Genomic DNA, 23,850 nt, shown 5'->3' with positions numbered 1-23,850 from the left:
ACTGGTGTTCTTCCCGAGCCGAAGACCCGCAGAAGTGCGCAGTTAGGTCAGTGCTCGTGTTTCTTCAGGAGAGGCTGGAGAGGAGGCTGTCCCCCTCCACCCTCAAGGTGTATGTCGCCGCTATCGCGGCCCACCACAACACGGTAGACGGAAAGTCTCTTGGTAAGCACGACTTAATCGTCAGGTTCCTAAAAGGTGCCCGGAGGATAGCTCTCTCCCGGCCTAACCTGTTCCCCTCCTGGGATCTCTCGGTCGTCCTTACGGGACTCCAGAGACCCCCCTTCGAGCCGCTTGACTCAGTTGGACTCAGGGCCCTCTCTCTCAAGACCGCCCTGCTGATCGCGCTCGCTTCCATCAAGAGGGTCGGGGACCTGCCTGCGTTCTCTGTTAGCGACGCTTGGCTGGAGTTCGGTCCGGCAGACACGTTCGTGATCCTAAGACCGCGACCAGGCTATGTGCCCAAGGTTCCTACCACACCCTTCAGGGATCAGGTAGTGAACCTGCAAGCGCTGCCCCGGGAGGAGGCAGATCCAGCCCTTTCACTGCTGTGTCCAGTATCTACCTGGACCGCACACAGAGCACTAGACGTTCTGAGCAGCTCTTCGTCTGCTTTGGGGGACAGCAGAAAGGGAATGCTGTCTCCAAGCAGAGACTCGCCCACTGGGTTGTCGACACCATTTCCCTGGCTTATCACACCCAGGCCGTGCCCCCCCCTTTGCGGGTCCGAGCCCACTCCACCAGGAGTGTTGCGTCCTCATGGGCACTGGCTAGGGGCACTGCCCTAGCAGACATTTGTAGAGCAGTGGGCTGGGCAACACCGAACACTTTCACGAGATTCTACAATCTCCGAGTTGAGTCAGTATTGTCCCGTGTTCTCTCAGGTGCGCTTGCATCTAGCGCCCTTCCCCCTAACCAGGGGAAACAGTGCGCCTTCATTCCCAGGAGATCTCAGGTTTGGGACACTGGTTGATTCCTCCCTAGCCCTCGTGGGTCGCAGTTCAGCGGAGGAACTCGCGGACCCAAGCCACTGCGGGTACCGCAAGCTACCTTGCACTGGTATAGGTGCTCCACAGGTAAGGCCTCCTTCGGACTCCCCCTGTGTAACGCCACGGTTCTGTCCCTTCTGGCGAGTGGACTCCCGTGCTTCCGTTAGGCAGTCACAGCTGCCTCGGTTGCCGTGCTGTATGTTCCCCCCTCTATAGGCTGGATCCACCACCGCACCGACTTTTCCACATAGGCCCCAAGTCAGGCCTCTGATGGTTTTGACACTTAAACTTGCCTCCCCTCTCGGGTAGGCGTGGCCTCCGCAGGGTCTTCTCCGCCCCAAATAAGGGCTAAGACCCCCTTCCCTCAATGCGTGTAAGGGCCCCGGCCTAAGTTGCTCTATACGAGAAACATAGAGAGAAAAGAGGCCCGGCCAGGCTTGGCCCGTTCCCAGGTTGGCGGCCAGCACCTTGTTCCCCCCTCCAGGGTAACGATAAGGAATCCTGATGGCTTAAATGGGGCATTGGGGAAGGGTACGTGCAGCCTGATACAGTTGGTCGTCCTGCACGTAAGAATACCTGCTCGCTCCTGTATCAGCAGTTCACGTACACGGCTCAGCGCGTGGCGCTTTTATAAGTGGACCCCTAGTGTCGCTTCTCTGACACAACGTGGAGAGAGCGACAGAAGGGGAACGTCTAGGTTACGTATGTAACCTCCGTTCCCTGATGGAGGGAACGAGACGTTGTGTCAGAGAAGCGACACTAGGGGTCTCTCTTGAGCGCCGATATTCACCTCTGAACTATGAAAAAAGGCCAATGAGAGTTGGCAACCAGTATTTGCATGTCCCGCCCCCGGACATACGGGTATTTAAGCGGCGCAAATACGGGAGTTCATTCAGGATTTTTCTGAGGAGCCGGAAATGGTAAAATGCTCGGCTCAGCGACGTGGCAGGGGAGACACAACGTCTCGTTCCCTCCATCAGGGAACGGAGGTTACATACGTAACCTAGACGTTTTCAGATGATGTTGTAGAAATATAGTATTCACAGTCAGCCATGATTACTTTAATCAATGAGTGAAAGTGTCAAATAACAGGAAGGTTACTGAGATTAAGCGAGTAGTATTCAGCTGTTCATGTGATTTCTGACATGGCAGCTCCCATGTGCGGACCCTCTCCATGTAGAATAAAACAGCTTTTTATAATGTTACTGGTAAAGTAACTGTTTGTTTATATGACAACATACACATTTGTATGATTTTTTTTTGTCATAATAAATGACTTTATTTGACATCAAATAACTACTGTTTTTGTTTAGTGTTTTTGTTTAATATGTAGGACAAATTATGATGTAGGAGGTTAGCATTGTTAAAGGAATATTCCATGTTAAATACAAGTTAAGCTCAATCAATTGTATTTTTGGCATAATGTTGATTACCACAACTTTTCTTTAAAAAAAGCAAAAATCAAGGTTACAATGAGGCACTTATAATGGAAGTGAAGGGGGCTAATTTTTGGAGGGTTTAAAGACACGCGTGTTGTTTACGTCTTGTGGCTATAGTTTTTAAAAAGGGATTATTGTAACGTTTACGGATTGGCCCAGAATCAGAATTAGAATCCTTAAATTCCTTACGATAAACCTCTAGTTTGCAACAAGCCTTCAATTGTCACTTTATATACTGTATTTCTTCCTTTGTATGAAGTATATTGTTCTGTGGATTGTTCAGTAGATTGGCTGACTCATATTGGCATAACCAATAATTGGTTTCCCAATTTTTGTTATTGATTTCCAGGAGAAGACTTTGATGTTGTGCAACAAGAGATCATTATGATGAAAGATTGTAAACACTCAAACATTGTTGCATACTTTGGCAGTTACCTCAGGTACACAAGTATACACTTGCATATCAAACACCAACATGTCTTTGGCATCAATTAGTTTGCAGAGCTTATATACTGTACATTTTATCTCCCAGGTATTTTGTTGTACATAAAAATTCATAAAATTTTACGTCAACTTATTTTTTTTTCTAATGCCATTTCTTAAGTATACCTTTATTAGTATAATAGTTCACAGTTCTTGAATGGTCTCATGCAACCTGTGGACGTATTGTCACAACTCAGTACATGCACCATTAAAACATTAAATAACTGTGGTAGGATAGAGTTTGGCAGGACTACAGTAAATATGCTATGATATCTTACAATAAATGTATTAACATTTAGACCACTGATTGAGTGTTTTAATATCACTGTTTTAGGAGAGATAAATTGTGGATCAGTATGGAATATTGTGGCGGGGGCTCACTCCAGGATATTTACCATGGTAAACACTGTCACTGAAACCAAAACAGTAGTTTGGAAAACACTTACCCTCTTGAGTTGTTGTTAAACAATAACTCTCATACACATGTATGTTTATATCTGTATTTAACAGTTACCGGGCCTTTGTCAGAATCCCAGATTGCATATGTGTGTCGGGAAACCCTGCAGGTATATACACCCATTTACAGATGTGTAAAAGAAGATTTTGAGTGATGAAAGTGGTAATATGTTTTTTTTTGTGATCATTCCAGGGTGTTTACTATCTCCATAACAAAGGGAAGATCCACAGAGATATAAAGGTACAAACTGAATGTCCACACACAATCAAATCTCAAACAATTGACCCTTTGCTAAGTCCCGCCTTAAAAGAGTTCAAATCGCTGTGTAATTTAACAAATTCTTTTACCAAAAATTTTACATTTTGAAATGATAAATATGCTTTAAAATGTCACTCTTTATTCCAGCCCATCTAAGAATATTATCAATGCCATTTATGCCAAAAACCACACCGCTAACAGCAATCTCCCATTCATTCCTATGGGAAGTTCCACAAAGCTCGTCAGACCGAGCAACCATAACCAAGGGGGCGGAGCTTAGCAAAGGGTCAGTAGTTCACCAAAAGATGAGAATTCTGTCATTATTTACTCGCCTGTGGAACACAGATTTTTTTTTTTTTTTAAAGAATCTTTAAATAGATCTTTTCCACAAAATGACACAGCACATGAAGTATCTAAATCATACGCCATGGTCTTTGTAAAGAATGACATGATGACTTCATAAGTAAAGAGGTGTAATTAACTCACTGTCACTCTGCTCTGGCATTGTAGGGAGCAAATATTCTTCTAACAGATAATGGCTATGTTAAGCTAGGTAAGAAAACACTTTGTCAATGTAGCAAACGACTTTCCATTTATGCAGAACCAATGAATTCTTCTCACACACCTTCTGTCTGCCTCTCTACAGCGGATTTTGGTGTTTCAGCTCAGATATCAGCAACTTTAGCAAAAAGAAAGTCCTTCATTGGAACTCCATATTGGTATGGCAGTCCTCTGTTGTTATGTTGATGCTTCAGTGTTTATTTAATTGTTTCATTCTAGTTTATGGTTTCACAGAAGTGTATGAATTTTTCTTTCCATCTCTCTCTGTAGGATGGCACCTGAGGTGGCAGCAGTGGAGAGGAAAGGGGGCTACAATCAGCTGTGTGATATTTGGGCTGTGGGCATTACAGCAATTGAGCTAGCAGAGTTGGAGCCGCCAATGTTCGACCTGCACCCAATGAGGTATGTATACTCTGACTTGTGTCAGTTAGGTGTCAATCTCTGTTTCATTATCAATTATGTTACGTTACAGTGGTGATACCTGTACACAAGTGTCAACATTGGCTAAATTAATTAATCCCTATTCAGCCGATATCATATATTTCAGCAGACGCCTATACAACCATTAGTTTACAAGAGAATGAATCTTGTGTAACCAGACTTTGGACTATAGATATAAACACAGCAGCTTATTCTGGCCAGGAAACGGCCACTTAAGTCATGGTCACACATACAGCACCTTTGCACGGCAAAATTCCGCAGGTGAAATACAGTCATCTCATTGGGAATTTGCGGAAAATTCAGATAGATTCCCAATGACATGACTGTATTTTGCCCGTGGTGGTGGATAATTTACCCTTGCAGGTTTCAAGTTTGGTGAACTTTGCGGCAAACTTTTGCCTCGTTGACCAATAGGAAGTTGCTTAGTTTGGCGGTAACCTCTGTGCGGGAGGTGCTTTGTACACAGCTACACTGAATATGCACAATGGAGAAGGATATAATTTTAGTGGCCAGTTTCTTTTCAACTTCACTCTGCCAGAGTATGAAGTGTAGCAATAAAAAGCGGCTGCTTGGCAGTTATTTTTTTGGCGATTTCACATGCGCTCAGCAGCCGTCCACACCATCTTCACCCGTGGAATTTTGCCGTTCAAAGGTTTGTGTGACCGCGCCTTTAGGAAGGAAGAAATTTTTGACTAACATGTAAAGTGACCAACATCTTTTTTACGTGCTGTTTAGGGGCATGATATATTTGATATAGTTGATTTCACAATAATACACGCTTAAATAATTGCACAGTTGTGTCTGTCCACAAATGGCTGCACAGAAAACACCAGATAAATTGGTGGAAATGTGTTATGTGGAATATTCTTGGCTCAATACAAGTTAAGCTCAATCGACAGCATTTGTGGCATAATGTTGATAACACAAAAATGAATTTCGACTTTTCTTTAAAAAGGAGCGAATCTGGGTTACAGTTAGGCACATACAATGGGAGTGAATGGGGCCCAATCCATAAATGGTAAAATGCTCACTGTTAATAGTAAAGAATATGCATGTTAACATGATTTTAGTGTGATAAAATTGCTTACTAACCTTTTCTGTGAAAAGTTATATTCAATTTTACAACTTCTTTGCCATGATGATGTAACACTGTAAACCCTAAAACCCTAAAAACAACAATTTAAACAAATTTCAGCTGAAATAATACACATTTCTGTCTTCAAACCCTCCAAAAAATGGCCCTATTGACTTCCATTGCACGTGCTTCACTGTAACTCGATTTTTGCTTCTTTCTTGTTTTTTTTTAAGAAAAATAGAGATGAATCACAATTATTTTTTGTAGTAATCAACATTATGCCACAAAATGCTGTCGATTGAGCTTAACTTGTATTGAACCCAGAATATTCCTTTAAAGCAGATTAAAGGCCTGCATTAAGACCTGACATTTGAGTTTTAAATTTTTTGAGTTGGAGTTTCAATAGACTTGGCCCGTTTGAACTTTCCATTATTGTAAGTCTATTGGATTTTGGGGATTTTTGATCACCCGTAATGCGAAAAACTTAATTCTGATCAGTTAGAAAGGTCATAGCAACTTGAGTCAGAACAGAACAGAAGGTCTTTGTCAAGTTTGGTGGATCATCTTAAAGGCTCTAGGAGTAGTTACAGTTAGAAATGTTTAAAAAATGGTTTAAAAAAAACAAACCTATACCATGTCTGTAGAATAACAGTATTTTGGCTTTGTCAATCCAAAATAATTAACAAAGATTTGCTGCGATTAACCTTGCAAACCTTGTCAAATCACGTGATTAGTTTTTAGAAACACAAATTTGTTTCCTGGCAGCTGGTAATAAACTTCGACTCCAACTCCCAAAAATTGAGTGAAGACAGCCAATCAGATTATAGCTTGATAGATTGAGAAAGTGCTTTGATTTTGTTTTTGTGCAGTATGCCTCAGACGATCAGTGAATCTGAACAGTCTATTGGGTGGTGGGAACCACATATTAAATCATTCTCTCTCTCTCCTTCTTTTTCACACTTTTATTTAGCTCCTTCTGTTTGTGTTTTTCTCTCTCAGGGCACTCTTTCTAATGACCAAGAGTAATTTCCAACCACCCAAACTGAAAGACAAAGTCAAGTGGTAAGGCTGTATGTGTTGTTGTGGGTTTGTAATTCTTAAGATTTGCAGTACAGTTTGCAAATGAATGATTAGCACATCAGTTTTTTAAGGTTAATAAACTCATCTTATGTGTCTTTTGTTTATGAAGGACAAATAATTTCCATCACTTTGTAAAAATGGCTTTGATCAAAAATCCCAAAAAGAGACCAACCGCTGACAGATTACTGCAGGTAAACTCAGCCCTTCCTCTACAGAACATTTCTGATTGGCTACTGTGATCCTCCACCATTTAGTAATGTTTTGTTTTATCACTTATCTGTTTTCCAAAGCACCCATTTGTTACCCAGCCACTTAGCCGGACTCTTGCCATCGAGCTGCTAGACAAAGCCAACAACCCCGACCACAGCACACACAGCGATGTAGAAGAGGATGACATTGACCCAGAGGTGACGTCATACCTCTGATTCTTTTTATGATGATGAATTAACCAATGGGAATCCATGATAGGGCTGAAGCACTGATCTCTGAATGGTTGTTTCTTTAGATGTATATCCTAAGTGAGGGCAGGCAGTTGGTTCTGCCAGCTGGCAGGTACAAGTGTGTGTGTGTGTGTGTGGTTACTCGCACTGCAGTGTGCATATGTTACTGTATGTGTATGTGAATGCATGCAAGTTATATAACTGCAGTTGCTTGCAGTGCTGTGTTGAGGAAAGATGGGGGGGGGAGGGGTGTCTGAAGGAGGTTAGGTTGTTAATGTAAATAACACATTATGGACAGATATTATAAAATGGTGTGTATATATCTTCCCCTTTTTTAGATTTACATTAAAAAGCTTTACATTTGGTTTGTATGTTTATAGTCTCCTGTGTCAGTTCCACATCGAATCCGCTCAACTAGCAGGAGCTCGCGAGATGGAAAGACTCTTTCTGAGATTAACTGTAAGTCATGTGCTGACCACCCTCTTTACTTACTGATCTGAAATAAGTACAAGAATTCTCATGTGTGTGTGTGTGTGTGTGTGTGCGTTTGCCTCTCTTTTAGTTGATAAGGTGAAGTTCGACCCACCTCTGAGGAAGGAGACAGAACCGCACCGTGAGATGGTTTGTGACACTATGCTGATGTTGTTGTTTTATTGTTATTTGGTGTGTTTGTGTGGCTTCACTACTCTGACTTTTTGATTTATACAGGATCTACAGTTAGAGCCTCAAAGCATTCTTGGAGACAACAAGTGAGTATATTTGTGTTGTATGATTCTTTTTGTGATTATTGCATGATTGACTGATTGTGATTATTTAAGATAACCGGCATCATTGTGCACCTTAAATTCCAATCACATCCAGTTTAAGGGGATTAAAGGAATATTCCTGGTTCAATACAAGTAAAATTCAGAATGAAACAGAAATTGCAAGCAACTTTACTTCCGTATTGTGATGTATTTTCAGGATTGTTTAAATGACACTTTCAGGTTATAACTGACTAAAAATTGGCCTAAACCTTTAAGCTCTATTTTTAAAGATTTCCTTTTTCAGTGGCATACCCAAAATTAAAGGCTTGTAACTAAAAAAAAAAGCAAAAAAATATGAACAAATAAACAAAACAAAAAAACAAGGTTAAGTGTTTGGTTGCATATTTAAAGAAAGCTTTTAAATTATTTGGATTATTATAAATTCTGAGACTCTCAGCCTAAGAAACTGTTGAAAAATCAAAAAATGACTTGAGCCAAAACATTTATTCTTATTTTTCTGATTTGAAATTATATATCTCTGATTGTAAATAAGGTGGCTTTAAAAACTACTTTTGTTTTGTTCCCAATGATGTCACCTATAACAGAGTCAAATTTTGTGTTGATACTACAAAGCAATTAAAAGATATAGCATTACAAATATAATTTATCCTAGTGTTCAAAAACATCTCCAAACAAATAAAACATAATAGTTGTACATAAGAACTAATAAAACATGTAAACACAACAATGGCTAAAGGTTTGTATAGCATGCAGACATGATTTTAGTAATAACATTTCAAAGAATGAGTTGTATTCTGTGCCATTTGAGTCATCATTGAGTCATGTACTTGGCACCATCTCCTCATCTGTAATTAGAGTGATTAATCACATGACTCTGCTTAAATTTGGACGAATATCTCCACTGGTTGGAGCTATCTGAACCCAATCTGATTGCTGTATAAACAGAACAATACTTTTCCAACAACGTATGACACATGGCTATTTGATGAGTTTGATGTTTTTACTGATTATATTATTAGGTATTGTGCAAAAACAAATTTTTGATTAACAATTTTTATTGATTAATATATTAAACAAAGAAAAGAAAAGCATTTACAAACAGAATAAAACATAACCCCCACCAAAATGCCAGATATTTTCCCCATTTCACCACAAACAAGTCCAAATTCCCCAGTCTTCTAGGTGACCCTTCTTCAAAAGCCGCCACCCTCCCCATCTCCAAGCAGCACTCCTGAAATGGAGGCGCTCCCAACATTTTTTGTAAATTATCAAAACGCAACACTTCTGGGGCCTGGGTAGTTCAGCGAGTAAAGATGCTGACTACCACCCCGGAGTCGCGTGTTTGAATCCAGGGCGTGCTGATTTACTCCAGCCAGGTCTTCTAATCAACCAAATTGGCCCAGTTGCTATGGAGGGTAGAGTCACATGGGGTAACCTCCTCGTGGTCGCTAAAATGTGTGGTTCTTGCTTTCAGTGGGGCGTGTGGTGAGTCGTGCTTTTATGCTGCAGAGAATAGCGTGAAGCCTCCACACGCACATTGTCTCCGCGGTAACGTGCTGAACAAGCCACGTGAAAAGATTTATTACAAAATAAAGAAATAAATAAACTGAACACTTCTTATTTGTCTGCAATTTTCAAAGCACTTGTTCAGTTTTGGTCATAATGCCTACATGCATTGTAAAATAGAGCTTCTAAGCTTTGAAACGATACCTTTTTTCTGTTGGTCAAGACTGTAGCTATAAATATTTTGGCAATTATTTTTTCTCATTGGCCCATCCAAACCTAAAGGGTTAACTGTAGCGTGGCATTGTATACATCGTCAGAGAATAGTCAGTCATATCATCGGAAGAGCAAGTTTTGACATTTTGATTAGATTACGTGGTAAAAAATATTGACATTTTTTGCATGGATGAATCGTTCACATTAAGACCAGTAACATGCATTAATAAAATAAATGGGGTTGTGACAGGGCGGAGGGCGGGGCCAGGTGTGTAAAATCATGACCCACCCTCCGCCCTGTCACAGGGGTCAATAATGATTTCATGCCGACTTGAAGCTGAATCGACAGCATTTGTGGCATAATGTTGATTACCACAAAAAAAAAATTTGGATGTGTCAGAAAAGAAGAAATTTGGTTTATAGTGAGGCTTAAGGGAATTTGGCCAATTTGTTAATGTTACAATACTCACGGTTTCAAACGAATAGTCACCAAACTTAAACAATATGTGTGCTAACATGATTTTAGTGTGATAAAATCGATTACCTTCCTTTTCTTTGTAAAGTTATAGCCAAAAACCAAAAGAAAAAAAAGAAAAAAAAACTTTGCAGCTCAAATAATACACAACATGCAACAGATTAAATAATGTAATTTATTTAAAAAAAAATTATAACTTCTCATTTCCCTCCCAAAATTGGCCCCATTCACTTCCATTGTACAGTAAGTGCCTCACTTTGACCTTGATTTTTGCATTTTTAAAGATAAGGACAAATCAATAATCAAATAAATTGTCACAAATGCTGTCGATTTAGCTTAACTTTATACAAAATATTTCTTTAATAGGTTTATAGAAATGCCATGAAATATATCTCTTTCTAGTGCAGTATGTAATTAAATTATGAATGAGATATTAATCACAATTATTTGATTAAAATACATCGCTTGCTAGACTTTCATAATTGTGACAATTCACACTGATGAGTTTGTGTTTGTATATAATTGTAACATGTTTTTTCATTCTCTCATTAATTATCCTTTAGGAGTCTATTAAAATCTGTCGCTGAGGAACTTAATCAGAGGTACAAAATAGCCCCTCCCATTGCCAATTTCGATTGGTCAGCCAAGCTATGCAAACAAATCACTTCTGTAGGCTCACTTCCTTTGCTTGGAACTAAGATGCTGCTCTTACTGCTGAGTGTCTGTGTATGTTTCTGTATGTTTGCGTGAGTGTGTCTGTTCTCTTCTCTGGCTTAGCCTCACCCTTTTCATCTCTCTCAGGGGTCATGTGACACATTTAGAAGATGAGGATGAAGGTGATGATGATTTGCAGTAAGTGAGAGGAAGATGTGTTTTGAGATATTCAGGCACTCCTTTGATCATCAATGATTCCCTGTGTGTCGTTGTGAACCATATGTAAGATTGTTGGATTTGCTCAGTTTGTTTAGCATTGTGTTTGATTTTAAGTTGCTTGCTGGTTCAGAATTGCATGGTCCTTGTGAAAATGTGCATTTGTGTTTGTGATTTTATTTATATGAGTGTTAATGGGAGAACCGATAGACTTCAGTATTTATTTGACTATCTTAGCGGCTTGGACATGTGAATAAAATTGAATGTATTAGTTATCCCATGGATTATTAAAGGTGCGTGCGAAGTCAATATTTAAAAGGGACCTATTATGCGAAATTCACTTTTACATGGTGTTTGAACATAAATGTGTGTTGACAGTGTGTGTACACAACCACCCTATAATGATAAAAATCCACCCAGTCCTTTTTTTTATCCCCATGAATCATAAACTCTGTCTCAGAACAAGTCGTTTGCAGATTCTGTACAAAGTGACGTCACTTTGTACAGGCCCTGCCCACGACTGTTGACGGACACTGCCGACAGTCATGTTTGTTTATGTGTGTTATTTCGTAATAGCACATAGCGAACATTGTAACAGTATTTGTGTGTGTGTGTGTGTGTGTGTGTGTGTTGCTCATCCATTGTTGCAAAACTGCTGAAAAAAATATAAATGTATCAAATAACCCTTCGGAAACTTCCTGGTTAATTCTCAAAGATGTTACTTCTGATGGAGTCTCTCCCTCATCAGTGTCTGACTTCGGTTCAAACATATAGGGTTGAACACTACTATTTTCGCTGTCAATTATGTTGCTTATGATGTCTAGTTATCCAAAGCAGAGATGTCAAAATCCCTATTCTGGATACAGGGCGGGGAGCATCAGCTCATTTCAATTTAAAGACATGTTTTTAATTCCCACCCAAAAATTGGCATTTTCAACATGGTATAATAAATTATCTGTAGGGTATTTTGAGCTGAAACTTCACAGACACATTCTGGGGACACCAAAGATTTAAATTATATCTTGTGAAAAGCAGCGTAATAGATGCCCTTTAAGTTTAGGAATTTAAACAAACCAATAACCCGAAGTTGTTAAATCTGGTGTGTACAGAAATAAATTATATATGAAATTAAACATCAACATATTTTTAAGTTATTGGAAAGATAAAAAAAATCCCATAGACTTACATGAAGGAGGAAGTCAAACCATATCTTAGGATCAGAATATCATAGAGACTTAAGGTTGGGCACTTTTGACTTGAACTTTAAAGAATAATTGCATCATGGTGTTGAGTTTTGTACTGGGATGATGTACCGCTTACATTTTCTTCAGAAATTCCACTTTGCACATAAGAACAAACCTTATTTATTGCTTTATTCTAAATATAGTGTATTTTGTCAATTTTGTCAGACATGGGAGTCATTTTGGTCTGTTGTATAACTTAATGATGAGTCAGGCCATCATAACGGCACAATAATAAAAACATTTATTTACACCAACTGAGGACAATTCCAAATTGTGTTCCTCCTACTTGGAGCATCCTGGAAGATGCAGCTGTCTCTAAGCAGATCAAAATATTCTAAATCTCTACTCTGCATAGGGTAGATTGAACTGATTTTACACTCTGTTTGTGTGTCTTGTGTCCACATGACCATTCTTGCTTGCCAAAACGAAAGCGTCACACTTTTGAACATTTCTCTCTGATCTCATCCCTGTTTGTGTTTCCACTATCCGATGATACTCCATGCATCCCTCTTCCCTTTGTTGCCGCATCTTGATTGGTTATATGGCAACAAACACAATATCATTTGTATGTGTGTGTATTCTTACAGCTGTAACTCCACTGCAACCATGAGGCCTAAAGTTCCACCTCCACTTCCACCCAAGGTAAAAAAAAAAATTCTCATACACACCACACACATACTCTTTTCCATTGCAACACACTTGCCTTACACCAAGTCATAAATAGGTGCAATGCAAGATAATACTGTTTTACAGTGCTGTTCCAATTGTTTCCAGTGAGTAATTTGTCTGTTCACACTGAGCATAAAAGAAGTGACACAATCGCAGCAAATGAAAATATATTTGATGGTTAATGTACAGTTATAAGCAGCAGGAATTTGGACCAATGAGATTTTACTGTGGGCGGGGCTACCCAGTTTGACATCGCAGAAATAGAAACCAAGCAACCAACAAAATGTCCTGTTTATCGTAGTCACGGCTGTTTAGGACAAAAATTCTGATTAACAGAGGTAGTTTATTGTCAGTTGCTTAGCCTTGCTTACACAAAAACTCTCTTTTCATGTTTATATTTCTCTTTTTTACACTCATCCTCTTTCACTTTCTAGCCAAAGTGTCTGTCCCCCTCTCAGAACAGTACAGTCTCAGATGACAATACTGGAGATGGAACCATAAAACGTTGTCCAACTTCTGCAAGATCCACCCCTCCTGCTCGCCCTGCTTCCTGTGTGCCCCCCAGACCGCCACCTCCGCGCCTACCTCCACATAGGCGTAATAGTCTAGGTAACGAACCATCTGAGCATGCTCAGACAGAACCAGCAGGGAATTTTTTTTACTCGAATTTTTTTTTAGCCCAGTATCCAATAGACAGATGAACTAAACACAGTGTGTGTGTGTGTGTACAGGTAATGGCGTCTGCTCTGCCCAGGAGAATGGAGAGAGAGAAAGACTGGCCTCTCTTCCCTCATCCAGTCTGCAGGTATAATTAATTTGAACTTGTTTAGGGCCGTAGTTTATTGTTTGGAACTTCTGAGTTGAGTTTGATATAGATTAGGGATGTGTTTAGACAAACTTTTTGCAGAAATGTCCCATTACATTTTTTTTTTTTTAATTATATTTCCTGACATTTTTAGTTTGCATAGAAACTCAAAAAAGAAATGCTATAAATGCTTTCTTGTATCTCTGATTAGGAAATGATCTCATCCTTCTTTACTATGTTCTTCTGAACAAATAAAACTGATCAACATGTTGCAATTCCAGCAATTTTCTGCTTTTATACTGTGATACTGGCATGGTCCTTATATTGAGCACTGGCTTTATACTGTAGCATCTGCATTCGTTTATTAAACTCTACAGGCTTTAGACTGTTATTTGCTCTGGAAAACTCTGATCCTGATACAAGTCTCACACAGTGTTTATCTATTCTCTTTTTTTTTTAGAAACCAATCAGCAATGGCCTGCCACCAACCCCTAAAGTACATGTGAGTCATCCAGCCCTGCCTCTTTTTGTTCTCTCTTACTTAACTTGATAACACACACACTTACAAGTATTCAGTGGTGGGTAAGTTACTTTAAAAAGTAATCCACTACAAATGACTAGTTTCTTCTCTAAAAATTTTAAACAGATTACTTTACTGATTACTTCACAGAATAATTTAATGCATTACTAATTAATTGACTAATGTCAATCAACTAAAATATTTTATCAAATTAATCGCACATATAAATACTTGCTTAGAAAGCCCCTCAATTAACAATAATTCAGTATATATTGATGAAAGAATTAAAAATACTTCTATTTAAATAATTAGAAATAATACATATATATATATATATATATACACTGACGAGCCAAAACATATTGACCACTCACACATGAAGCGAATAACGTTGATCATCTCCTAACAAGGCCACATGTCAAGTTCTGGGTAGATTAGACGATAAGCGAACAATCAGTTCTCGTAGTCAACGTGTTGAATTCACGAGAAATGGGCAGGAGTAAAAAGACCTGAGAGATTTTTGACAAGGGCCATATTGTTATGGCCAGAGCATCTCTGAACCCTCAAGGCTTCTGGGGTGCTCTTGGACAGCAGTGATGAGTACCTACCTACATTGGTCCGAGGAGGGACAAACCACAAACCAGTGACAGGGTGTTGGGCGCCCAAGGCTCGTCGAGTTATCAAGGGTATCCCGTCTGATCTGAACCAACAGAAGGTCTACTGAGGCACAAGTCACAATTTCTTAATGATGGTTATGGGAGGAATGTGTCACAACACACAGTGTATCGCACCCTGCTGTGTATGGTGCTGTGTAGCTGCAGACCAGTCAGAGTGCCCAAAATGATCCCTGTCCACCGTTGAAAGCACCTACAATGGGCAAACTAGTGTCGGAACTAGACCTTGGAAAGTTTGAAGAAGGTCGCCTTGTCCGATGAGTCCTGTTTTCTTTTACGGTGGTTCCACCTTGCAGCTTGAAGGATCTGCTGCTAATGTCTTGGTGCTAGATACCACAGGACACCTTTAGGGGTCATGTAGAGTCCATATATGTATATATATATATATATATATATATATATATATATATATATATATATATATATACATATTCAGTATAATTAAAAAGCATTACATTATTGTGGTGGTCAAGTAAATCATTGATAAGACGATACATAAAGTGGCTTTAGAAACTAATTTGTTGTTTATTTCCTTATTATTGAACATAGGCTATCATTGGCCTACAGTTCACATCAATCCATTTTGCAATTTAATTGGTCAATCAGTTTGAGATTTCTTATAAGGGCTTGTCTAAGGATGTGGCAATTTACACAAGCGTCAGACAGACCCTTTTGGAGCATCTGACTTTGGTTGTGTCTTGCCATAAACATACCGGTTTTAGGCAACTGTGTCAGATTTAACTTAGTTTTAAACATAGAAAACGTGTCTTAAGATCCCTGCTTTCGGATCAAGCTGTGTTTTGTACGGAAGAACACGTCTAACCTCATCTTTTGCTGTCTGTTGTCGTTAGTTGTGGTTAAGAAAACAGGTGGTTCTTCAAGATTGAATTGCTCTTATGGTAGGGATATTGCTTATTACTGTCCAGGTCATGATTAATTGCATAAATTTTTTGAACACGTTATTTTTAATATAATCTCACTGAAGTAACGCATTAAATTGAAAGCCCTACTAATTACTTTAAATTTAAGATACTTTTCACTGAAAGCTTTTGTTTTTTTCTGCTCAACGAATCCTCCCTGTTCATTGATTTGATGAACATGCACTTTAGCTGTCACTGAAACACTAACAGATATATTGCATATTATGCATGTAATAAATTACAAATTAATGTAATTGATGTTTTAAATGTATTCTACATGAATAATATTATTTTAGAAATATGTGTATCCCAAGTAAAGTAATTAACGTATTTGAACTTAATGTACTGTTTTCTGATTACACAAATTTAAAATGCAATGTTTTACACTATTTTTGGATTTAAAAAGTGATTAGATTACAGTTACTAATTACATTGTATTCAGATTACATCCAACACTGAAAATATCACAGCAAGTAGTCTTGGGGTGTTTCAAACTCTGTTCTGCTGATGTGATGTTGATCTTTCTTTCTGCTTTGCAGATGGGAGCTTGTTTCTCTAAAGTGTTTAATGGCTGTCCCTTAAAGATTCACTGTGCCTGTTCCTGGATAAACCCCAACACCAGGGGTGAGAAACAGCATATGCAGAACTCATTTTAGTTCAGTGCATCTAAATGAAGGACACAATTACGGTTCTTGTTGGTTTTATGAGCTTCTCTTGTGTCTGTGCTTCAGATCAGTATCTGATTTTTGGAGCGGAGGAAGGAATTTATACCCTTAATCTGAACGAACTCCACGAGAACAGCATGGAGCAGGTCAGTGCCTACATGCAGCTCTTTATAATGAGATTCTTTTGGTATTTTGGGTAAAATGTAAGAATTAGGAAACTTATAAGAAAGGGAGAAACGGAGAAACAATCTGCATGGATTTTAACTTGATCTTTGGATTTTTCTTTTGCGATTTAGAGAATATGAATATGCTTATGGGAATATAGATTTATTTTATTGAGGAAAATTATTTTAATTATAAATCTCTGCATACTTAAATCCTCTTGCAGCTGGTTCCACGGAGGTGCACATGGGTGTATGTAATGAACAACTGGCTGCTGTCTATATCAGGTGAGAAAAAAGCAATATGGAAAAATGTTGAAGATTTGTGACTTTGGAGGAACCTTTGAGATTTTGTTGCACCATAAGGTGATTATATGTGCATGTGTGTGTGTTATACAGGTAAAGCGTCTCAGCTGTACTCTTATAACCTGACGGGTCTCTTTGAGCAAGCTCGACAGATGCAGAAGTTACCGGTTGCCATACCAACACATAAACTCCCAGACAAAATCATCCCACGGTACGATTCTGGCTCATCATTTACAATACCATTTTTATTGATCTGTAGCCATTCTTTCTGTTAAAATCGTATGTTTGAATTGTATAATGCTCTTGAATCGTAAATCTTTTCAATATTAAAATACAATCTCATATTCCAGTCTAATATGCAGAAATATAAGTAAGATATTCTTGGGTTGAAATCCTTGAAGAGTGTAAATACAGTGGTACTTTTATATACTGCATATATGCTCCATACCATTCTCTTGCATCTTTTCATTGTGTATTTCAAGGCTGTCATTTTAATGCGTTTCTTTCAGGAAGTTTACTGTGTCCAATAAAATACCAGAAACCAGGGGTTGTCAGAAGTGCTGTGTAGGTCAGTACCATTCATATGTATGCACTCACATTTGATTTTTTTAATGTTTTGTGTTTAAGCTTGTGCCAAATGGAATTATTTAACAAGATTCAAAACACTACCAGTACATATTTTTAAGATCTAAAACACTGTGTGTGTAGTGCGTAACCCATACACAGGTCATAAGTACTTATGTGGAGCATTCCAGTCCAGCGTAATGCTGTTTGAATGGGTGGAAGCCATGCAACGCTTCATGTTAATAAAGGTGAGTGAGAGAACGAAAGATTTAGGGTAATATAGAGACAGAGAGCACCCATACACAAATATAATCCTACGTGTTTGTCTCTACAGAGTATAGAGCTCACTCTGCCATGTCCATTAGAAGTCTTTGAGATGCTGGTGGTTCCTGAGCAGCATTATCCACTGGTTTGTGTAGCAGTCAGTAAAGGAAGCCACCCTGATCAGGTGGTCACGTTCGGCACAGTCGATCCCAACGCCGCCACCCCTGCTTTCACAGAACCCAGTCAGTTCACAAAGTCTCACTCTCACATTTCAAAACTAAATTGCTTACATTTTTGGAATGTTGCTATTAGGTCCTGAATAAATGTTTGTTGTGTTTCCAGAAACACCTCAGACGTGTGTCATTCATGTGACTCAACTGGAGAGGGACACTGTTCTAGTGTGTCTTGATCGTAAGGATTATTGTTTACTACAGTTACTACTGTATATACAGTACTGTGCAACAGTTTTAGGCACTTGTGAAAAATGTTGCATAGTGAGGATGTCTTCCAAAATAATGCCATAAATAGTTTTCATTTATTAATTATGTCATACTAAGTCCAGTAATCATAAAAAATCGAAATCAATATTTGGTGTGACCACCTTTGCCTTCAAAACAGCCCCAATTCTCCTAGATACAGATACAGAAACAGTTATTCTTGGTTGTTAGCAGATAGGATGTACCAAGTTTCTTGGAGAATTTGCCACAGTTCTTCTATCTATTTAGGATGTCTCAATTGCTTCTGTCTCTTCATGTAGTCCCAGACTGACTTGATGTTCAGTGGGGGTCTCTGTGGGGGCCATGACATCTGTTGCTGAGCTCCTATTCTATTTGCAAAAGGAATGTTTGGCAGTCCAAAATGTATATTTCCTATTAACACACTAAAGCTGAAGATATAATAACCATCTTAAGGCAAATGCTTTTGTGAAACATCTTATGTGCCTTTTGCACAGTACTGTATATAATTAACTATATCACTATAAATTATTATAAAAAATATATTTATAAATGCATTTTATTTATTATTTGCCAAGCATATTGTTATTTTTGCTGTTTTATGAAAGCAATAAACCACTCGATTGATTTTACCATAGGTAAGGAGTGTTTGAGACTCAACTTGGTAAAATTCTGATAAGATCATGGTTTGAAAAAAGGTTGCTGAACTTCACACAGGATCTTTTTCCACTGATCTTTTTCAGCTGCACCTGTAAAATCGATTCATGTTCAAACATGCATTTGTTCATGCATATATATCCAGTAGATCCAGCTTTAGCAAGTTATTACTCATCATGTTGATTTGTTTCTGTGTTTTTAAGGGTGTATAAAGTTGGTGAATTTACAGGGCAAGTTAAAATCCAACAGGAAGTTGTCAACTGAACTCACCTTTAACTTCCAGATTGAGGCAATTGGTAAGCATGATTTAAAATAATAATAATAATAATTAAAAAAAAGACTAAAAGAATGGTTATGTTTTTTGATGGTCTAATGATAATTTTCTTTTTTTAAAGTGTGTCTTCAGGACAGTGTTTTGGCATTTTGGAAACATGGAATGCAGGGGAGAAGCTTTAAAAACAGTGAGGTATGGTTTACTTTTACCTTTTCTTTTTTTAGGAGTCTGTATTTATATGCCAGTTAATAGATGCTCTGTTTTTGTAGATAAAATGTATGTTGTTGGTAACCAACGCTCTCCACTTTAGATTACTCAGGAGATTTCTGATAACTCGCGAAACTATAGGCTGCTGGGTTCAGACAGGTATGAGCTCATCAGCACATGTTCTGTACAACACCAGTGCCACTGTCAGCACAGTTATTGTAGTAACTTCTCTCTCTCTCTCTGTCTCTTTCTTAGAGTGGTGGTGTTGGAAAGCAAACCAACAGAGGACCCCACGGCTCAAAGTAATCTGTACATTCTCGCGGGCCATGAGAACAGCTACTGACAACACTGCCTTAACACACACAAGCCACACTACATAAAGCATGCTACAAAGTAGACGTGTACTTGTTACTGAGACATATACACCTCATTTTCATTTGTAAAGCTACTAAACACAAAACTACATAAACTTTTTCTACACAAACACGGTCCAAACACTATTGATTTCAAACCAAACACTACAGATATCTTAATTCACAAACACAATTAAAGCAACACTACAGATACTTTTCAATTCATAAACCAGTGTTAGAAATTACATTTTCCGTAAAGGGGCAATAATTTCCCCCTGGATTTTTTTATTTTTTATTTTAGAAGCATTTGCTACCTTTTATGAGGACATTTGTGTCATACTTGTATTCAAATTAAATCAATTCATTCACATAAGTTCTCAATATGAATATTTAGATTGAATATATTACACCTCCCATAAAATTAATTAATCAAATCTTCTTTTTGTGATAATATGTATTTCTATCAGAAAAGACTCTGGATGATTGGAATTATTTCGAATGTACAGAAACGTATATTTGGCATAAGCCCCATCATATTATTCAGTGCTCAGGTACTTTCTGGAACTGCCAGATCCTGCTGGATGCCCTGGACGGGACCTAAACTGGTGGAGATGGGGTAGAGGGGGGTGAAAACAACGGAATTATGTGATCAATAAAGACAGGTGTGTAGGCCTATAAAGTAGAGGCTGTATTGTGATTGGATGAAATGCTTGATTGAATGAAAGCGTAAGGATCCAGAGTCTTCCTGCTAGAACTACACTTCCAAAACTAGCAGAACTATAGAACTATATCAGATGTTATAAATAAAAATCTGAATAAATTCATTATGGGGGCCATTTTTTGACCCCACGTTTTGCTTTACAGGGGCATTTTCTGTCACTTTTGGTGGCATTTTTGCCCCAAGCCCCCCTTAATTTCTGACACTGACATAAATGCAGTTCAAAGCAAACACTACATATACTTTTCAATACATAAACACAGTTCAAACCAAACACTGCAAGATATCTCAAAACACAACCAATGCACCATTTGTTCAACATAACAGAGAGACATCTTAATGTTAAATATGACACAGAGTAGACACCGCAATCTATTACCACATTTGTCTAAAACAAGAAACAAATAACATTTTATATCTGGCACGATTTGTAGATGTTGTTAGCTTTGTTGCTCTCAGTACTACAGTGATACAGCCCAGCAAAGAGCTCCTCTCTGTGTCTTCCTTCCTTCATTCCTTTCTTTTCATTTCACTCATTTTGCCTCAGGCAAGTCAGTGATCCATTTTTCCTTATTAACAGCACAAGAACACACTGGAACATTAGGTGCACTAGGTGTTTACATATATTTTTTTTTTCAATGACAAATGAACAATAACTAACAACAAGGTGGCGCTATCTCGTCCCATCTTAATGGTTCCTCTCATGCTATTCAAACTGAGGAAATGTCCTAAGGGGTATTTTGTATTGACCCTGATACTGTTGCACTGTACTACCACTGTCTTGGTGAATTCAGTATTGAATGATGAAATTGAAAGTGATGCAAGTGATTTTATTGAATGGAATGCAGAAAATGTTTCTACTCCCTGAAAGATATCACTGAAATAAGTGTGCTGAGATATAACATCAGTCATTGTGACAGCACTAGACTGTGTAAACAGCAAACATAAATGTGTCTGTGGGCCGCAATGCCAATGAAAAGACTTTGATGTGCTTTCTGCCTGTCAGACATTTTGCATGTTATCATAGTGTAGTTGTTGAAGCAGTTTGTTAAGGTTTAATGCCATATTCAGATTCATAACAGTCATCAGTCTAGTGATAGTGAACTATCTACTCTAGTGATCAGTCTAGTAGTGTTATTTTGCTACTTTTGTGTTTGGCAACCCTGAGAAGACTGACTGCTGCTTTCTGGTCTTAACGGTATCTGTGGAAGGCGGGGCTTGGAAAAGAGGGGCACTTATAATTCAACGATTGAAGTTCTAGAACGGCTAAAATCGCTTGCAGCACCTTTTAAGTGCTGCCAACATAAATGTTTCAACCTGTAAATCACCCATTTATAACACCTTGCATTGATCCAGTCAGACTTAAAGAGGTTGTTCACACAAAAATGAAAGTTTTATCATAATTTACTCACCCTCATGTTGTTCCAAACCCATATGACCTACTTTCTTCTGGGAAACACACAAGGAATTGTTAGGCTGAATATTAGGGACTGAACCTCAGTCACAATTCACTCATTGTATAACGAAAAAAGCCATGTCAGACTTCTTCAAAATGACTTTGTGTTCTTCAGAAATTAAGTCATAGGGGTTAGGAACAACCTGAGAGTGAGTAAATTCTGATTTTTTTATTACTTAATTATTGTGGCAGTGTCATAGTACAGTAATGGTATCAGATTGTAATGCCATGGTACTTTGATATAATTTACCATGGTGCTGAATAATTACCATATTCATATAACATGTTATTTGCATGATACTCCAAGGGACCTCAAAGAATATCATGGTTTTTCCATGGGACATATCTGAAAATCAGTGTCCATAAAAACATGGTAATACTATAGTACTTTTTGTAAGATCTTCTAAGACACTTTTTGTCCTGCCCAATACTGTAATCAATGAAAAAGCATGTTTAGTACATAGTTTCATCATGCCCCACATTTTAATAGGAATGGAATTTTAGAGTCCTGAAAGATTGTTTTTATGTGTTATTTATAATGAAAAGCCAAGCTTCATGTTTAGTTTGTTGCCAAGCACTGTTAGTGATGGTTTGCACAATACTTTTGCAGATACATGAGTGCGCTTTTCTCAGTGTGCTTCTGTGTTAATGAGTAAGTGCACACTTACAGGCTGTGATGTCAATAGACAGAGATCTGTTATGCAGAGAAAAGCTATTTATCAGACTCACTGAAAACCTAATAGAGATAACACAGTATCTTATGAATGCAGTATATGTAAATATGAAAGAGGAAGTCAGAAAAAGAGCTTTTTCTAGAATGTAGTGGCCTGTGAAGATTTCTATCTTTTCCATCAGTTTGTATGGTATTATATTTGAATACTAACTTGCTTTTTTCTTCTTTTTTTTTTCTTTTAATAAGTTATGTTTTGCTGAATGGACGAATTTAGGAATACTCTTCCTCTTAATATGTCTTTAAAAATCTTAGTTTGAGCAAAGCTCATATCAAGCTTAATTTTGAAGAACTTCAAATGAACTGTCTCCCTAACAACCGATTTCTGGACAATTTTAAATCCTGTCAAGTATCCATGTTACAGATTTATAGGTCAGGACTTTTGTCAAGACTCAGAAGAAACCATGTCCATGACTGAGTTTAATCTGCAGTAACAATTAATCAGTGTGTTTGAAAGAGTCATTAATGTATAATGTGATTCTTTGAGTACAGAGCATGTGAAACAATGTCAAACATCTTCATGTCCACTACAGCAGAGTTCTCTTAATGTGATGCACATGTCTTGTATATAGTGTAAAATAATTTCAGTTTTTCAGACTGTATAAAGCCAATATTTTGTTTCAAATGTGAAACTCTTTTATGAGATTTAACCCATTAAACCAAGGTGAAAAAGGAAAACTAAATCTCTGAATGGTGTTGTTATTGTTTTCATGTATTGACTTTTGCAGTCCACACACACACAAACTCAAAAATAAAGATATATTAAGATAAAAAATGTTATTCAGTTTTCGAATTATTACCATTAACATGTAATAAGCATGTATTGACAGAGTAACTGAAAACTCATATTTGATGATTTGTATGTGGAAAATATTAAATTAATATTTATCTTTGAGTCATCTATGTCGACCATTTACACTTTATCAGATGTATTTTGGCATCCTGTCAGTTTGATAGAATAAGTGTTCCTGTGCATTTGAGTGTGAGTGAATATTTGTATGAATGATTGTGTTTGTTTATTTACATCATATAGATACTTTAAATTGTTATTTTTTACATTGCATGAGAAATTGATTGTTTTCTGTGCTTTATGTCAGAAAATTATTTGCCACTAAGCAGTGTATGTTTAAAACAGTGTTTAAATTTTTAAAAAAAGT

General features: G+C 37.9%; 1 protein-coding gene across 4 annotated transcripts in view; it reads left to right on the top strand.

Moving 5' to 3' along the window:
* Window positions 1-19,840, top strand: part of map4k3b (mitogen-activated protein kinase kinase kinase kinase 3b) — a 34,958-nt gene extending 15,118 nt beyond the window's left edge. The window contains exons 3-33 of one of the 4 annotated variants that reach the window (XM_052145187.1): window positions 2,775-2,865; window positions 3,243-3,307; window positions 3,419-3,474; window positions 3,558-3,605; window positions 4,134-4,176; window positions 4,270-4,342; window positions 4,455-4,586; window positions 6,700-6,762; window positions 6,890-6,971; window positions 7,071-7,187; window positions 7,601-7,679; window positions 7,783-7,841; window positions 7,929-7,969; window positions 10,745-10,783; window positions 10,983-11,033; window positions 12,883-12,937; window positions 13,399-13,573; window positions 13,696-13,769; window positions 14,230-14,271; window positions 16,423-16,507; window positions 16,615-16,694; window positions 16,937-16,997; window positions 17,109-17,226; window positions 17,525-17,583; window positions 17,724-17,827; window positions 17,914-18,085; window positions 18,186-18,254; window positions 19,159-19,251; window positions 19,351-19,421; window positions 19,540-19,595; window positions 19,692-19,840. In XM_052145187.1, coding sequence (XP_052001147.1) covers window positions 2,775-2,865; window positions 3,243-3,307; window positions 3,419-3,474; window positions 3,558-3,605; window positions 4,134-4,176; window positions 4,270-4,342; window positions 4,455-4,586; window positions 6,700-6,762; window positions 6,890-6,971; window positions 7,071-7,187; window positions 7,601-7,679; window positions 7,783-7,841; window positions 7,929-7,969; window positions 10,745-10,783; window positions 10,983-11,033; window positions 12,883-12,937; window positions 13,399-13,573; window positions 13,696-13,769; window positions 14,230-14,271; window positions 16,423-16,507; window positions 16,615-16,694; window positions 16,937-16,997; window positions 17,109-17,226; window positions 17,525-17,583; window positions 17,724-17,827; window positions 17,914-18,085; window positions 18,186-18,254; window positions 19,159-19,251; window positions 19,351-19,421; window positions 19,540-19,595; window positions 19,692-19,779 — 2,441 coding nt within the window. In that variant the 3' untranslated portion in view covers window positions 19,780-19,840. Of the gene's footprint in view, window positions 1-2,774; window positions 2,866-3,242; window positions 3,308-3,418; window positions 3,475-3,557; window positions 3,606-4,133; window positions 4,177-4,269; window positions 4,343-4,454; window positions 4,587-6,699; window positions 6,763-6,889; window positions 6,972-7,070; window positions 7,188-7,600; window positions 7,680-7,782; window positions 7,842-7,928; window positions 7,970-10,744; window positions 10,784-10,982; window positions 11,034-12,882; window positions 12,938-13,398; window positions 13,574-13,695; window positions 13,770-14,229; window positions 14,272-16,422; window positions 16,508-16,614; window positions 16,695-16,936; window positions 16,998-17,108; window positions 17,227-17,524; window positions 17,584-17,723; window positions 17,828-17,913; window positions 18,086-18,185; window positions 18,255-19,158; window positions 19,252-19,350; window positions 19,422-19,539 lie in introns of all 4 variants that reach the window. The other 3 variants (XM_052145183.1, XM_052145186.1, XM_052145184.1) reach the window with 3 other exon arrangements.
* The last annotated feature ends 4,010 nt before the right edge of the window (window positions 19,841-23,850 follow it).

Source organism: Xyrauchen texanus, chromosome 16 (genome assembly GCF_025860055.1).
Source record: "Xyrauchen texanus isolate HMW12.3.18 chromosome 16, RBS_HiC_50CHRs, whole genome shotgun sequence".
NCBI classification, from domain to species: domain Eukaryota; kingdom Metazoa; phylum Chordata; class Actinopteri; order Cypriniformes; family Catostomidae; genus Xyrauchen; species Xyrauchen texanus.
The sequence above is the reverse complement of the archived record's forward strand: the minus strand, read 5'-3'. Positions and strand labels throughout refer to the sequence as shown.